General features: G+C 42.5%; 1 protein-coding gene across 1 annotated transcript in view; it reads right to left on the reverse strand.

The window, feature by feature from the left end:
* Nucleotides 1-221: 221 nt before the first annotated feature.
* The window catches only part of LOC126100554 (slit homolog 1 protein-like), a 51498-nt gene continuing 34317 nt past the window's right edge, over nt 222-17402 (reverse strand). The window contains exons 6-8 of the mRNA XM_049911172.1: nt 15913-16097; nt 8466-8754; nt 222-776 (exon numbers count right to left, since the gene is read on the reverse strand). Of these exons, the coding sequence (XP_049767129.1) occupies nt 8469-8754; nt 15913-16097 (471 nt within the window). The 3' untranslated portion in view covers nt 222-776; nt 8466-8468. The remainder of the gene's footprint in view (nt 777-8465; nt 8755-15912; nt 16098-17402) is intronic.

The following is a 17402-nucleotide window of genomic DNA, read 5'->3' on the forward strand; positions in this document are numbered from 1 at the left end:
ATATTTTAAGCGTTTTTCGTGCATATTTGCATGTAAATTTTTAGCTTTTTATTTTGCATATAATCCGATTTCTAGTCATAATATACCGCAGTTGGTACTCTGCTGCACTCTTCCACACTTGCTTTAGAATTGCATCCGGATTTTTCCTGTTGACATGTTGGATAGCCAGTAAAATACAGTTTTACACAAAAAATTTTATTGAAAATGTAACTATTCTACATATAACAAATACAATACACTCTGTAATACGTTTCCAAAAGCTAACAGAACATGGTAACTCTTTGAGCAAACCATTATAAATTAAGTACATGTCAAATTCTGTGGATAGAAATATTGAACTAATATTCATGTTTAACGTCAGCAGCGTATAACACACTAATAATATTCATAAGTAGAAGAACATGAGAGCCTCAGTCTCCTAATAGACATAAAACAACTGATGAACAACATCTATACAAATACGCAATAATTGTCGTCGCCCATTGAAAATTAAAAAAATTATATCTCATTCTGACTTGAGAAAATGAAAACGAGAGAAATTATAAATCAGACCTCGTTGAATGAGATGTGTATATCGACTTAAATGGATTCCTTTGAACATCAAATCCTGAAACACCGAATGTCTCTATTTCTAAGCATTTTATACATAACATCGACGCTCGCAAATGACTTAAAAATGCGAACTAAACGCACGGCTCGTAACTGTAGTCTATTCGACTAGACAGGTGGTACTCGTTGTCGCCTAGCTCCAGGCTATGACATGACGCGAGTAGAACCTGAAAAAGAAGAAAACAAATTAGAATCAGGAAACACAATAGTAAAGTAAAGTAACCCTTCTTTACCCTTCTCTTTAATAATAATTACGTCTTTATTCTCACTTAAAAACGAGAAAATATTTACTAAACTCTTCAGCAAACAGCAGCCTAAAGGAGTAAGGTGTTAGTTAACAACAGATATCACTCATTTCGGCTCTTTCGTATTAGTTAAGACGTAAGTCTCAACAAATAACAAGACAAAACTATGTGGCAATGACTTGACTTTTCAAATACAGTGACTAAATAGCAATTATTAATTTAATGACATCATTAAAAGTACAATTCGAAAACGAAGAAGACAACAATAATTGGAGAAATTTACAAAGAGAACACAAAGCTACAATCTAAGTTGTGAACAGACGTTCAAACACTTAAAAAAAATCACATTGATTTCAGAAATAGATTGTGGTCTTACCTAAACCTACTGCATTCTCAGGCATATAAAGACTGTTAGTGTACAATGAAGGATGGGTTTATAATGCCGTACCGCTAACAGAAAAGGCATAAACTTACGCTACCTGTAATCCTAAATAAATGTTGGAAGAAGCCAACAGTTTCTCATCATCTTCAGCAATGGCAATCACAATGCCCTTATTATTTTTAGATAAGATATTTTTAGCCGCTATGTAAACGTATTAAATCCATCCTCACGTCCATCAAACCGATCGTGCGAGTGGCGGGTAGCAATTCACAACTATCATTGGGCTGCCCCAAACTCAGCAGAAATTTATCCACGTTACACAAATGCAAGGAACTCATAATTTGCTTATGGCTGTCAGGCACTTTACGTTCGTTGACGTACTTTCAGCGTTTCTTCCATTGTTGTTGTTGTTGTTAGATTAGATTCAGTTTTCGTTCCACAGACCCAAAAAAGAGATGATTCTCGTGGTTGTGGAACATGTCAGAAAGTATAACATAAAAACCATAAAAATTTGAATACAATACTTACTACTCTGGTTATTTGCCAGGAGGTTGTAAAAATAGGCGAGTACATTACAGTAAACTGAACTGCTAATATTTACAGAATTAATACGATGTCAGAACGAAACATTGTAATGCACTGTTAATAAACTGATCATACATAAATACCTAATCTTGACTGTTGGGACCAAGAGCTGTCAAAACTGAAATCAAATAGCCATATTTACTTAAGCTGGTCTAACAGTCCCTGTTAAGATATTCATCTATGTCAAAAAGTCTTTCAAACTCTGCTTAAACCGTGCTTTATCTGAAATCAAGTGTTTAATGGTTGCTGGCATTCTTTTTGAAAATGTGTGTTCCAGAATATTGGACCCCTTTTTGCACCAAGGTGGGTGATTTAAGGTCTTTATGTAGATTGTTCGTATTCCTAATATTGATACTATGTATTAAGCTATTGGTTGGAAACAGAGATATATTACTTGCAACAAATGTCGTTGAGGAATAAATATACTGAGAAGCAGTTGTTAGAATACAAAGTTCCTTGAACAAGTTTCCACATAATGTTCTAGAATTTACATCACAAATGATTTTCATTACACGCTTTTGCATGCTAAAAACTTTTGCTCGGATTAATGAGTTACCTCAGAATTTGATCCTGTATGACGTAATAGAATGAAAGTAAGCAAAGTATGCAATTTTGTTATATTTATATCTCCTACATCTGACATCATTCTCACTGCAAATACAGACTTGTTTCGGCATTTAAGCAGTTCCTTGGTATGCGCTTCTCAACTGAATTTAGAGTTGTAATCCAAGAAATTTAGCACTGTCAACATCTTTGATCTGCATGTCTTCATATGTTATACACATGCTGGAAGCAAATCTCTTACAGGTTCTGAACTGCATGTAGTGGGTTTAATGACAGTGAATTAGCTTTAAACTATTTATTAATGTCAGTGAAAATTTGATGAACAGATATTTCTAAATCTGTTCTTGTCTTGCTACTTACTGTAATGTTTGTATCATCTGCAAACAAAACAAATTTACCACCTGGCAATGTAACAGTTGAGAGATCATTAATGTACACAGGAAAAAGAAACTGACCCAAAATGAAGACTGACTGCTTAGTGCACAGGTATTTCACAGTGACACCCTTTGTTTTCGTTGATATGTTATCATTATCACTAGAATACTTAGATTTTAAGGATTTTATTATGAATGCTACTTCTCTAGGAGATGTGAGTGACATCTCCACTTTACCGAAGTTATTTTTAAAGACTGGTCTCAGATACTGCGTTGCATTGTTCACCGTACCTGATAACCCCAAGTTGTCAGTAAAATAAATGAAGTACTTGCTTAAGAGGTTTGCAACAATAGATGCACTTGTTGCCAAAGTCTCATTTGTTTTTAGAGCTATTTGTTCCTCTTCCTTTTTGGCCCCACCTGCCTCTGTCTTCACTATATCCCATGCAGTTCTTTTTTTGCCCTATGTAATTGTCTTTTCTCATAATAAAGCTGCTTCAGTTTCTGAATTACTTGCTTCAATATTTTGCAGTATTCTTTGTAATGCATTACAATGCTAACATCAGAGCTGTTCGTGGATAGTGGATATAGTCTCCTTTTTGACCCACGTGATATCTTTCAAAAAAAATGGTTCAAATGGCTCTGAGCACTATGGGACTTAGAACTACTTAAACCTAACTAACCTAAGGACATCACACACATCCATGCCCGAGGCAGGATTCGAACCTGCGACCGTAGCAGTCCCGCGGTTCCGGACTGCGCGCCTAGAACCACTAGACCACCGCGGCCGGCGTGATATCTTTATTCCTTGTGTAACCCAAGGTTTATTTTTTGACTTGTGTGTGATTTGAGCTACCTCTTAGGGAAAACAATTTTCAAAAGTGAAAGTAACTTTATTAATGAGTACTTTGTATTTTCCATTTGAGCCAGAACTATTGTAAATATTTATGCAGTTCAGGTCTTTGACCAGTTTCCTGAATTTCTCAATTTTTGACTGATCAATTACGCTCCTGTACTCAGATTTAACAGATTTTCAATATTTAACACAAGATGCTGCATGTCATAATCAGATAGCCCATTTACTACTGGTTTTGTGATATGACTCTTTTCCCAAGATTGTCTACAAACATATTGTAAATAGCAATCTCACAGAATTTACATATCGTAGTTGCGAAGTTCACAGTAGGAACTAAATTGAATGATAGTTTTACTGATTGCACTACTTGCTCACTGACAGAGAATTTCAATAAATCCACATTAAAATCACCAGCAACCACTATTTCCTTGTTTTTTACTGTGAGATGGGACGACAGAGATTCCAGACTTTTTGATGAAGAGGCTAAAATTTCCTTAAGGTGATCTGTATATACTTACTATTACAAACGACTTATTATGAAATACTACTTCTGTTGCACAAGCTTATAAGCGCTGTTCTGAGAAAATTTTATTAACATCAATATTCTTGAAAACAAAACAGTTTCTGACAATGTGGCAACTACTCCGTTCTCTGTATTTTCTGTACAGAAGAAAGAAGCTACACTATGTGATCAAAAGTATCCGGACTGCTCCAGAAACATACGTTTTTCATTTTAGGTGCATTGTGCTGCCACCTACTGCCAGATACTCCATATCAGCGACCTCATTAGTCATTAGACTTCGTGAGAGAGCAGAATAGGGCGCTCTGCGCAGTTCACGGGATTCGAACGTGGCAGGTGATAGGGTGTCACTCGTGTCATACGTCTGTACGCGAGCTTTTCACACTCCTAAACATCCCTTGGTCCACTGTTTTCGATGTGATAGTGAAGTGGAAACGTGAAGGGACACGTACAGCACGAAAGCGTACAGGCTGACCTCGTCTGTTGACTGACAGTTGAAGAGGCTCGTAGTGTGTAATAGGCAGACATCTATCCAGACTATCAGACAGGAGCTCCAAACTGCATCAGGATCCACTGCACTTACTATGTCAGTTAGGTGGGAGGTGAGTAAACTTGGATTTCATGACCGAGCGGCTGCTCATAAGCCACACATCACGCCGGTGAATGCCAAAAGACGCTTCGCTTGGTGTAAGGAGCGTAAACATTGGACGATTGAACAGTGGAAAAACGTTGTGTGGAGTGATGAATCACGGTACACAACGTGGTGATCAGATGACAGGATGTGGGTACGGCGAATGCCCGGCGAATGTCATCTGCCAGCGTGTGTAGTGCCAACAGTAAAATTCGGAGGAGATGGTGTTATGGTGTGGTCGTGTTTTTCATGGAGGGGGCTTGCACCCCTTGTTGTTTTGCGTGACACTATCACAGCACAGGCCAACATTGATGTTTTGAGCACCTTCTTGCTTCCCACTGTTGAAGCGACTTAGGGATGCCGATTGCATCTTTCAACACGACCGAGCAGCTGTTTATAATGCATGGCCTCTGGCGGAGTGGTTGCACGACAGCAACATCCCTGTAATGGACTGGCCTGCACAGAGTCCTGACCTGAATCCTATAGAATACCTTTGAGATGTTTTGGAACGCCGACTTTGTGCCAGGCCTCACCGACCGACATCGATACCTCTCCTCAGGGCAGCACTCCGTGAAGAATGGTCCGCCATTCCCCAAGAAACCTCCCAGCACCTGACTGAACGTATGCCTGCGAGAGTGGAAGCTGTCAAGGCTAAGGGTGGGCCAACACCATACTGAATTCCAGCATTACCGATGGAGGGCGCCACTAATTTGTTAGTCATTTTCAGTCACGTGTCCGGATACTTTCGATCACATAGTGTAACTGGAATCCTTTGACATTTAATATATCTATACCAGTGGTCACATGATCTTCAGAGAGGCAGATTATATCAACTGGTTTGCTCAGCTCTAATTATTCAACACATATAAGCAACTCATTAAGCTTACTCCTCAGCCCTCGGATATTCTGATGTTGTTATTGTTGTTATCGTCATCGTGATCTTCAGTCCGAAGAATGCTTTAATGCAGCTCTCCACGCTACTCTGTCCTGTGCAAACCTCTTCATCTCGAATACCTTCTGCAAACTACATCCTTTTGAACCTGCCTACTACACTCATTTTTTGGCCTTCCTGTACAATTTTTACCCCCTACCCCTGTCCCCACCCCCCTCCCACATACAGTTCCCTCCAATACTAAATTAGTGATCCCTTGATGTTTTAGAATGTGTCCTACCAACCGATTCCTTCAAGCTTTCTGGCAGAATAAAATTGTGTGCCGGACGGAGACTTGTACTCGGTCCGCTGCAGAGTGAATATTTCTTTCTGGAACCGATCACCATTACATAGACCGAGAGCTGCCTGAAGAACAAGCAGGATATCGTAAAGGAAGTAATCCACAAATTTCCAGCATCTGGTGGGTTATGGAGAAGACAAAAGAATTCCAGGAAGATGTGTACCTCAGATTTATTGGTTATACTAAAGCCTTTGACTGTCGAACACAACAAATTACGGGATGTACTGAAAACAGTGGGATTAACAGGTCATCTGACTTACGTCATATGGAGTTTATACTCTGACAAAGAGGGCATGGTGAGACTCGTATATGGAGCAACTAAGTGGGTCAAGATTGAGAAAGGTGAAGGCCATGCTGTATACTGTCACCTTATTTAGTCAATCTGTATGCAGGGAGCTTTATGATGAATGTCAGTTTAGATGACGAAGAAACTGGAATTAGAACAAACATATTATGGAATTATAACAGAATAAAGATAAATACGCTTAGATGATACCGTCCTGATGGCCAAAATTGAATAAGAGTTAAAGATACTGAATGTGAAAGAAGAACGCACAGAGGCTGGACTAATGCTGCATTTCAAGCAAACGTAAACTATGGCAACTGTAACTATTAATTGATGGCATGTAGGAGGACAAACAATGAGGATAGTTTATATTTTCATCTATCTCAGCTTACAGGCTTTTTTTTCTGCTGATGTTAACTGCAGCCACGAAATCAAGAGACGCTTGTTACTTGGTAGAAAGGCGAAGTCCAACTTTGACATTGTTTGATGGAGTAGAGATTAACAACAAAGATCCGTTTAGTAAAGACTATGGTCTTTCCATTTGTGATGTACAAGTGCGAGAAGTGGACCATAAGAAAAGCTGAGCTTCATAGACTCCTTTTGATTGTGGTGTTGGAGGAAACCCCTTAAAAGATCCAGTGACTGCAAGGAGAACAAATAGGTCGGTATTACAGAAAACTGTTCCTTGGAAGATCTGATACTGAAACAAAAACTAGCCTACTTTATGTACAGCCGTCGAAGAGTTCATTTAAATATCCACGCACAGCACGACTGTTATGTGCGGGCGTCCCATCATGCTGCAACCACATGCGTAGACCTAAATCCAGGGGAACATCTTCCAGCAGGCCGGGTACAGTTTCTTGCAAAAAGTGAAGGTAATTTGCCCCAGTAAGTTGAAGAGGTCAAGAGATCGGCCCAATGAGATGATCACTCATACTGCCTGCCCAAATGTTGAGCAAAAATCGAAATCGTTCCTGGTGTCCGTGGACGTAAGTAACGTGAGGATTTCCCCTTGCCCAGTAATGAACGTTTCGAGTATTGTAAATGCCATCCCGTTGGAAGGTGCACTCTTTGGTAAACAACACAATGGCGAGGAAGTCGGGATCTCATGCAACACGTCGCAGAAACCACCGGCAAAACCCTAACCTGTGTTCATAGTCTGCCACAGGATTTAGGTCTTGGACAGTGTGGAAACTAAATGGATGCTGGCCGTCATCCCTCAAAACCTCAAGACTAACCGATGAGTGACCTCCATTTCATGTCCAACAGCACGAGTACTTGTTGTAGGTGCTAATCATGAGAAGAAATGATTTGCAGAAAAGACCATAATGCTGCAGAAGATTGAAGGCACAAAGAAGCAGCAAAGGATGGGATGGATTGATGAAATCAGAAGTGACAGATTTCAGCCTGGAAAGTCTTTGGGAGATAGTAGCGGACCGTTCATGCAGTCAGAGAGAGGAGGGGATGATGGTGAGGAGGAGGAGGAGGAGGAGCAGGAGGAGGATGATAAGGAGGATGGCATGAATGAGAGTGGTGTCTATGAGGATAGTTTGGATGAGGATGTGGATGGTGTGGATGAGGATGATCAGAATGAGAATGATGTGGAGGAAGATGATGTGGATTAGGATGGTGAAGAAGATGATGGTGTGGATGAGGGTACTGAGGATGAGGATGCTGAAGATGATGAGGTGGATGAGGATGTGGATGGTGTGGATGAGAATGAGGATGATCAGAATGAGAATGATGTGGAGGAAGATGATGTGGATTAGGATGGTGAAGAAGATGATGGTGTGGATGAGGGTACTGAGGATGAGGATGCTGAAGATGATGAGGTGGATGAGGATGTGGATGGTGTGGATGAGAATGAGGATGATCAGAATGAGAATGATGTGGAGGAAGATGATGTGGATTAGGATGGTGAGGAAGATGATGGTGTGGATGAGGGTATTCAGGATGAGGATGTTGAAGATGAGGATGAGGTGGATGAGGATGTGGATGGTGTGGATGAGAATGAGGATGATCAGAATGAGAATGATGTAGAGGAAGATGATGTGGATTAGGATGCTGAGGAAGATGATGATGTGGATGAGGATATTGAGGATGAGGATGTTGAAGTTGAGGTTGTTGAAGATGAGGATGATGATCACGATGCACAGATTCCGGCACGATTGTACCACTTACCGGCTAGTACATCTCGTCAGTGGTGGGCCCAGCGCGCTTGTAGAAGCCTCTGGAGAATGCGGCTGGCCCAGTCTCGCAGGTGAGGCACGTGGGGAGCAGGCGGCGGCGGTGCAGGAAGATGGCGACGCCGAGCAGCGCCATGCCCAGCAGCAGACCGAGCAGCACGCCCACCAGCATGGCTGCGTCGCGCTCCGGCTTGGAACCGTCAGTGGGTAGGCAGCGCATGTTGTAGCCACTGCGCCACATCCACGCGAACGTCTTGCCACGCATCTCCTCCGGATGCTCGCACCTGCCACACACACACACAGCAACCTAAGTCAGGCAGCTCTCAACATCCGAGTCTGTAGGCTTCACCTGATAGGGTTGGGTTGGGTTGATTTGGGGGAAGAGACCAAACTGCAAGGTCATCGGTCTCATCTGATTAGGGAAGGATGGGGAAGGAAGTCAGCCGTGCCCTTTCAAAGGAACCACCCTGGCATTTGCCTGGAGCTATTTAGGGAAATCACGGAAAACCTAAATCAGGATGGCCAGGCGCGGGATTGAACCGTCGTCCTCACCTGATGGGTTGTTTAAACAAACCCTCTAGCAGCCTCTGCAGTCAATTGGGAAAATGAATGCTCACTGTTCAAGTTTATGTTCAATGTGTGTGTTCTCTTGTATCTTAGCCACTGATGGATGAAGATGCACCAATGGCAGAGACAGCATAGCTTTAGTGACTCCATTGCAAGGGCGGTAATTACGCAACATGACCATTATCTATTCATGTTAACTACCTAGGGAACTCCTAAAATCTACATAGGTGAGCAAAAAAGTAACTTTCGCATGGTGTGTCGCAACCGAGTAAAAGAGCTCGATTAAACTTGGACCACCACACATTGAAAGAGCCCCTACGGTATATGAAAGAAGGTAACTGAAAGAGAAACGTGTTTAGAACAACAGAAATGGCAACATTATTCAAAGGTGATAGTCACTCTGAAGTCACCGCGGTCTATGATGGTCCCCTGGACGTTACAAAAGGTGGGACCTCTTAATAGGATGTGTGATAACCGTGGGCAGCAGTGCATGCAGTTCAATGTGCTCGTATGCTGTACTCCTTCACTGCGTGATTTCGGCTGTGACTTCTTTTTTATGGATGACAATGCATGACTACATCGAATTGCACAGTTGGAGGAGCTCTTGGAATGAGAGGATGTTCAGGGAAGGACTGGCCTGCCCATTCACCTGACTTAAATCCCATTGAGCACCTGTGGGATGCATTGGGGAGGCGTACTGTAGGACGTCCACATGCACCAATGACTACCCAGCAGTTGTCATCCACACTGGTGGAGGAATGGAGTACCCTACCAAAAGAACTCCGTACCAACTTCTTGGCCAGAATGGGAGCACATTGTTCTTCTTAGATTGCTGTCTATGGTGACCCCACACCCTACTGAGAATTATGTCCCACCGTTTGTAATGTCCTGAGATAATCATGAATCAGCATGACTTCGGTGTAATTGTTGTCTTTGAATGAAAGTGTCATCTCTGATCGTCTCACTGTGTATTTCTTTAAATTACCTGTGGTACTAAACTGTAGCAGTTGCTTCTATGCATGGTCCAAGTTTCATAGAGCTTTGTTTCTCGGCAGTGACATGTCATGCAAAAATTAGTTTCATCCTTAAATTTTGCACACCAGCGTATATTATTAAACAGCTAAGATGGCCACCCTGTCGAAGATGTGGGTTGGCTATCTAATGGCTTCCAGGAGCAACAGAAATTTGATTTCTCAGTTCTTCATGTAAATTAATTAATGACCGAATTTAAAAATTTAAAGGCCTGCCATAATCTACACATTAAGAGGAACTATCATACGTTGATGGTTTAACATGATGAGTCAAGTATTAGAGTAAGAAATCAAGTCTGCGTCTTGACGCAGTGTAACTCATGCCGCGCAAATTACCTAGACTATATTAATCCAGAATTTGATAATTGGAGCACTTTGCTCTTACACGTAATTTCAAACATTTCGGAAACTTTTCCTCACTGGCAATCCTCTCCCCCTTTCCCAAAGACACAAAATAATGAAAAGAAAAAAAATCTGTTACTGTTTTTAACTGTGCACGCAGTAAAACTTAAGCATCAGGTATAACGTTTTAATTTATTACAGCTTTAACACTAACTCTATTCACAACAAATTTTGTAGACAGTATCTACCTGTAGTGTTGCCATAGTAGTCTAGTACGTAGAGCACTAGTGCCCGGCTCTCTTGGTGCCTAGTTCAATCCTGGATATGTGCGGGGATATTTCCTCCTTCCATTCTCTCCAAGACAGCGGTATATCAACTCAGCCTGCTATCAAATGTGTACCGGGAGTATTTCCCAGGGTTGATTTGATTTGATTTTGACGGGGAAGCTACAACAGCTTAGGTCTAACCCACCGCTGCCTGCACCGAAACAGAGTTTATTGTGCGGTATCGCTCCATGTATACCTAGTAAAGCCAACCAATGCCCTTAAATAGTGCAAAGAGCCCCTTTGCCAGTTTTTTGTTAGACACAATTTCTGCAGGTCTAGTTGTACCGAAGATACTGTATCTTTTGCTCTCCAGTGCCAAGCATTCGAAGATTAGGTGTGATGCCGTTTCTTCACCCTCATCACAGATCCTACATTTAGGGTCATCTTCCATTATACACATTGTGTGTAGGTGTTTTTTGAAATTCCCATGGCCGGTCATCAATCAAGTCATGCGTTTGATCTCTTTCCTGTTCAATCCCAAGATTACAGAGCTAAAATTTCCCAGTATTAAAAGGCGGTGCGTGCAATCGAGCCAATACCATCGTTACCAGCCTGTGTCACTGACATTTCTTTATCTATCGACATAAACTACTGAACGTACGTTCAGAATTATATCACTGTACGACAAGTAGTTGAGCGTGTATGGCGTTATAAACATTGAGACGCGTGAAAACTAGTTTTTCTGAAAATAATTTAACTCATATATAAAATAATGAGACGTTGAAGCTGTTGCATACAGGTAAGTTTGATTCTTTAAAGAATCGGTGATAGGCTCGTTTCACACTGGGACACTTGTGACGGTCACCGGTGACGGTCACCGGTGACTGTGGCGAACACTCCTGGGCCACTGGTGTCCCACACTGCAGCTGTTGCCAACTGATTAGTTGGTGAAATGGACTCGGGCGAGGACGAACTGTTGTTAGTACTTGTAATGAGGAGGAGGAGGAGAATGAAGACAAAACGTTCATTACACATACATCCACTGCTATGTGATCGGCTGGAGAAAGGATTGTATTACACCCTTTATGACGATCTGAGACAATCTGAGAAGAAGTTTTTTCAGTATTTTCGAATGTCAAAAACTTCATTTGATAAACTACTAGTATTCTCCTTGTAGGTTATTAACCTCCTAGCCTCGTACAGGGATAGAAAATATATTTCGCTATTCTTGTGGTCCGAAAAATACGGTATTAAAGTGAAAAAAGAATATAGAACTTACCAATTTTGTTTCTTTCATCTATGCTCTTTTCATCGAAATCAGGCACAAACTTCGTAATAATTTCTTGCCACGCTTTTATTTTCATGACTTTGTTACTGTAGTCATCGCTTTTCATATCCCAAATAACGGGACGACTTTCCACTTCACTTATAAAATCTTCTGTGTTGATGAACTCTAAACTCATGGCTGCACTATGTGGAGAACCACTGGGCTCAGCAACGGCTGCCTGTCTGTTGGCAACTCTGCAATGCCGTGTCTGTGATCGGTGTCCCAGTGTGAACACTCCAATACAAGCTAATGCATGTCCGGCGGTGACCGCAGCGAACACAGTGTTGGTGTCCGTCACATGTGGCGAGGGTGAGTCACTACTGGGTCACCGTGACTCGGTGACTCAGTGCAGTGTCCCGGTGTGAATGCTCCAATTCAAACGAAGGTATCTCTATCAGTGACCGTCACCGGTGACCGTCACAAGTGTCCCAGTGTGAAACGAGCCTAAGTAACCGCCTTCTCACTGCCACTGTCACTCTCGAATACGAGGTCGCTCAGCTCCACTGGGCTCCGCCAAATTCAGCTTCTCGTCCTCCTTTGATGTCGTGTCGAGCATAGTCGACTTGCTGACGTATTATCAAGGGTCGCTGATTCCGTCTTGTGATAGACTTTCCCAGTTCCAAGGATCCGTCGTTTTAAGGAGAGTATAAATGACCATTTTGTTGAAAAATTTTAATTTCTGTTTCTTTTTTCGTATAGAAACATAATTCGGGATTTGATGATTAACTTGGTGTAAGATTTATTAAATTTCATTGACTGCGAGTATATTTAACATAATTTAATTAATAGGTTAGGACAGTTTTAGAATTTCGTAAAACATTAGTCAGTTAAAAATTAATATCTCAAGACCCATAACGTATAGAAGGACGCGGCATGATTTCAATACTAGTAGAAATATCACTGCATAAGGTGGAAGGACTGACATAACAGTTGTGATTCTTGTATGTGTTGTGCATGCGACATTCTTGGTATAAAGCAGTGAAACAGGAGCTATTGAGGTCACTGCTGTCTCATGGTAAGACTATTAGGAGCCGTCTGCTAGACAATGCCGTCACTCAACAATCAGAATACTATAGTCAAGCCACAAGAAGCAATTAACTTAAGTATGAAAGAAGCTGTGTGAGCAACCTTTTTGCATAAAGTATCAGCAGGTGACAGGCTGATCCACAACCTTCGTTCAGGCGAGTGATGTAAATATAAGAAACCTGAATCAATTGGAGCTGTAGAAAAAAATTCCCCACGTGAACTCTTTATCTAAGGCTTTTGCGTTGATTAAAACCACTTGTAGAGATTCGGCAAATCCAGGTCTTTTGAAGAATTATCTGACAGGGAAAACACAAAATGTGAATGAGTCATTCAACAATGTAGTGTTCACAAGAGTGTCTAAAAATGTATTTGTGGGGTACCATACATTGAGGGTTGGTGTATATGATACTATTATCGCATTTAGTGATGGTTGTACTGGTAGACTGAAAGTCTTTGAGGAGCTGGGAGTGAAACCTGGTTGGAATACGCGGGATATGCTGGAGGAACTGGAGAGGGAGCGAGTTGACAGGGCTGAGCTACAAGGTCAAAAAGTGTCAAACGAGCAAGATCTTTTAAGGGAAGGAAGAGGATGCGTTCGAACAATGTAGAAGATGAAGACTGCAGTACTGCCACGTTTTAGCTGTTGTTTGTATTAAAATGTTTTAACTTAAATTAATTTTTAATTGCAGTTTATGGAAAAATAATTTTCCCAGACCAGTGACCCATTTTCTCAGGAACTACAGAAGATCGACTTTTGATACTTTTTAAAATTAATTTATGACGCCTTTGTGACACAGACCTATCGAATGGTAAAGATAGCTTGTCTGTTTCTAGTAAAACGCACAAAAATTTAAGGAAATATTTAACAACAAATAAAACAGAAAAAATGCTATCCTACCTCCTAGAATATATACTTCAACCAAACTGAAAGGGTAAGTACCGGACGCATGTTTAAGCAAACTGCAAAAGTTTCATTAAGTTGTATGAAGTAATTCTTGAAAGACTGTGTCATGAAATTAGCAACTTTAACATTAGCGGGATCCGCCATTCATACTCTCCTTAAGTTATATCAGTGTTTAATGATCAGTAAGTAATGTATTGGGTTGGTGCAAGAGTTCGCATTGTTTTTCCATAAGTTTATAAGTCAAATTAACACAACAGATACACATAACAGACTTCAGTGATCAATAGTACATTCTCCTTCAACATTTACCATAGTCTGCCGACGCTGAGGTAACTTTCACATTCCGCGACTGTCGAAATCACGTGATTTTGAGACGAACAACTCGTCGTGCCACGTTCTGAGCGCGTTCATATCCGGCAAGCAACTGCCTTGAAGGCTGTTCGATCGGGAGCAGTAAAGGTGAAAACCTGAGAGCGCTATAACAGGTGAATAAGGCGGGTGCGGCAGGACTCCAAACACTACTCCTGTATAGTGCTTTTTGTCAGTCTAGCAGTCTATCGTGGTGACACCCTTCACGCAGTCTTCCTGGGTTTCATCTTCAAGGCGCTTCAGTTGTTGACAATAAATGTCAGCAGTTATGGTTACAACTAGGGGAAGCAGTTAGCAGTATACGAAACCGTTGGTATTGCACCAGATGTAATACATTATCTTTCGTGGATGCGCGCAGGTCTTTGTACGGGAGTTGTTGCTTTGTTTGGGTGGAGCTCTTCCTGAACTTGGACAGTCACTAATGTCAAAACGACCCTCCTTAAAATGAGAAAAGCATTTCCTTGCCGTACTCTGTCCACTGGCATTATTCCCAGACACAGCGCAAACGTTTCTGACTGTCTCCGCTGCTGTCACCCTTCTATTGATCTCAAACAGAAGAATATGACGGAAATATTCTGACTTCTGTACTTGGCACTCAATTTTCAAGCGTCCGCCTCTCCACTCACAATCTCCTGCAAATGACAAAATGAAAGTATAGAAACTCAAACTCAAATAGCAACATTGAACTATAAATAAAAAATTGCAATCGATAAATAAACCCATAGCAACCGGAATACCAACACGCAAAACAAAATCGCTACGAAACTTCCTTGCAGATTAAAACTGTGTGCCCGACCGAGGCTCGAACTCGGGACCTTTGCCTTTCGCGGGCAATTGCTCTACCATCTGAGCTACCGAAGCACGACTCCTGCCCGGAACTCACAGCTGTACTTCCGCCAGTACGTCGTCTCCTACCTTCCAAACTTTACAGAAGCTCTCCTGCGAACCTTGCAGAACTAGCACTCCTGAAAGAAAGGATATTGCGGAGACATGGCTTAGCCACAGCCTGGGGGATGTTTCCAGAATGAGATTTTCACTCTGCAGCGGAGTGTGCGCTGATATGAAACTTCCTGGCAGATTAAAACTGTGTGCCCGACCGAGACTCGAACTCGGAACCTTTGCCTTTCGCGGGCAAGTGCTCTACCATTTGTGGCTAAGCCATGTCTCCGCAATATCCTTTCTTTCAGGAGTGCTAGTTCTGCAAGCTTCGCAGAAGAGCTTCTGTAAAGTTTGGAAGGTAGGAGACGAGGTACTGGCAGAAGGAAAGCTGTGAGTACCGGGCGTGAGTCGTGCTTCGGTAGCTCAGATGGTAGAGCACTTGCCCGCGAAAGGCGAAGGTCTCGAGTTCGAGTCTCGGTCGGGCACACAGTTTTGATCTGCCAGGAAGTTTCATATCAGCGCACACTCCGCTGCAGAGTGAAAATCTCATTCTGGAAAATCGCTACGAACTTATGCACCAACCTAATAGCTGTAAAACTGTTACCGTAGGTTACGGCTTGTTCCAAACTTCCACTCCCGGATCACGAGCCAACACGGCCGTGACTGCGTGCAGAACGCAGGTGGGAATTCGTGCGGCTATGGCCTGAAAACCCCAGAGAAGAGAGACTCACCCAGCGCCAGTGAGCAGCTCCGGCGTGGTGCGGTTGATGAGGGGCGTCAGCACGGTGACCATCCACTGCGTGTCGCAGTCGCACACCCAGGGGTTGTAGCGGACGTCCACCAGCTTCAGCATGTTGGAGCGGCCCAGCTCCTGCGCGCCGTCCAGCCGGCTCAAGTTGTTGTCGTTCAGCCATATCTGCCGGAAAAAAACATCAGTCTACATCTGCTTTCCCTCCTTATTGTTTATGTATCTATCTAGTCTTCTCATTCAATACGATAAACTGCTACAGCATATAATTTTCCGTCGTGTCTTTTAATTATTACTACACCGACGGAAAAAGATACGAAAACCAAAAAGGAATGGTGCGAAATAAATTGAAGTTGGTGGGAGAGTTTTAAGGGTCTGAAAAATGATGTCTGCTAAAATTTCGCGCCAGTCGCAGAAGAGTGGCGCTAATGTCGCCACTATGAGGACAATAATCAGTTCTGATTTAAATACATGCTGTAAAGGTCGTGAGCGTTCGTTACCTATAAGATTGAATGTAGTGGGCTGATGTTAGTCAAGAATGTGTTTAAGGCGACAAAGACACGTCGCTGAGTTTGAACGAGATCGTGTAATACGGTTACGAGGAATGGGTCTTCCCTCTGCGTTATTGGAGAAAGATTTGGGAGGAACGTAGCCAATATACACGATTGCAGGCAGCGGTTGTCACGGCTGTGTACGGTCGCAAGAACAACTCGCTCCGAAGAGCCACGTGAAACTACCGAGAGGGAATACCATTGTATTCGGCGTACGGTTCTGTTACATCTTACTACATCTGCAGCAGAAATTTGAGCAGCTGTTGTCACCACAGTGACACAATGAACTGTTACAAATCGGTTACTTCGAGGACAGATCCGAGCCAGAGGCCCTGTAGCGTCTTGGACTACTACTCAAAACGCCTGGGTCGCAAGTTTGACACTTGCCTCTGATCAGATCTTAAGTAAATACCGTCAGCAATGACTCCTGGTATGAAAAGTCACCTTCAGACTGCCAACGGCCTTGTCAAGGAGACTGGAGGAACAGACAGAGACTCAAGGCACCCTCTTACTCTTACAGTGGGAAACTGTCGCTAAAGGCAGAAGAATCAGCTTAAATCAATGGTATGAGGAAGCGGAAAGAAGTGGAACCGCTGCATTAAAGGCTGTAATATGTACACTCCTGGAAATTGAAATAAGAACACCGTGAATTCATTGTCCCAGGAAGGGGAAACTTTATTGACACATTCCTGGGGTCAGATACATCACATGATCACACTGACAGAACCACAGGCACATAGTCACAGGCAACAGAGCATGCACAATGTCGGCACTAGTACAGTGTATATCCACCTTTCGCAGCAATGCAGGCTGCTATTCTCCCATGGAGACGATCGTAGAGATGCTGGATGTAGTCCTGTGGAACGGCTTGCCATGCCATTTCCACCTGGCGCCTCAGTTGGACCAGCGTTCGTGCTGGACG

This window comes from Schistocerca cancellata, chromosome 9, assembly GCF_023864275.1.
Source record: "Schistocerca cancellata isolate TAMUIC-IGC-003103 chromosome 9, iqSchCanc2.1, whole genome shotgun sequence".
NCBI classification, from domain to species: Eukaryota; Metazoa; Arthropoda; class Insecta; order Orthoptera; family Acrididae; genus Schistocerca; species Schistocerca cancellata.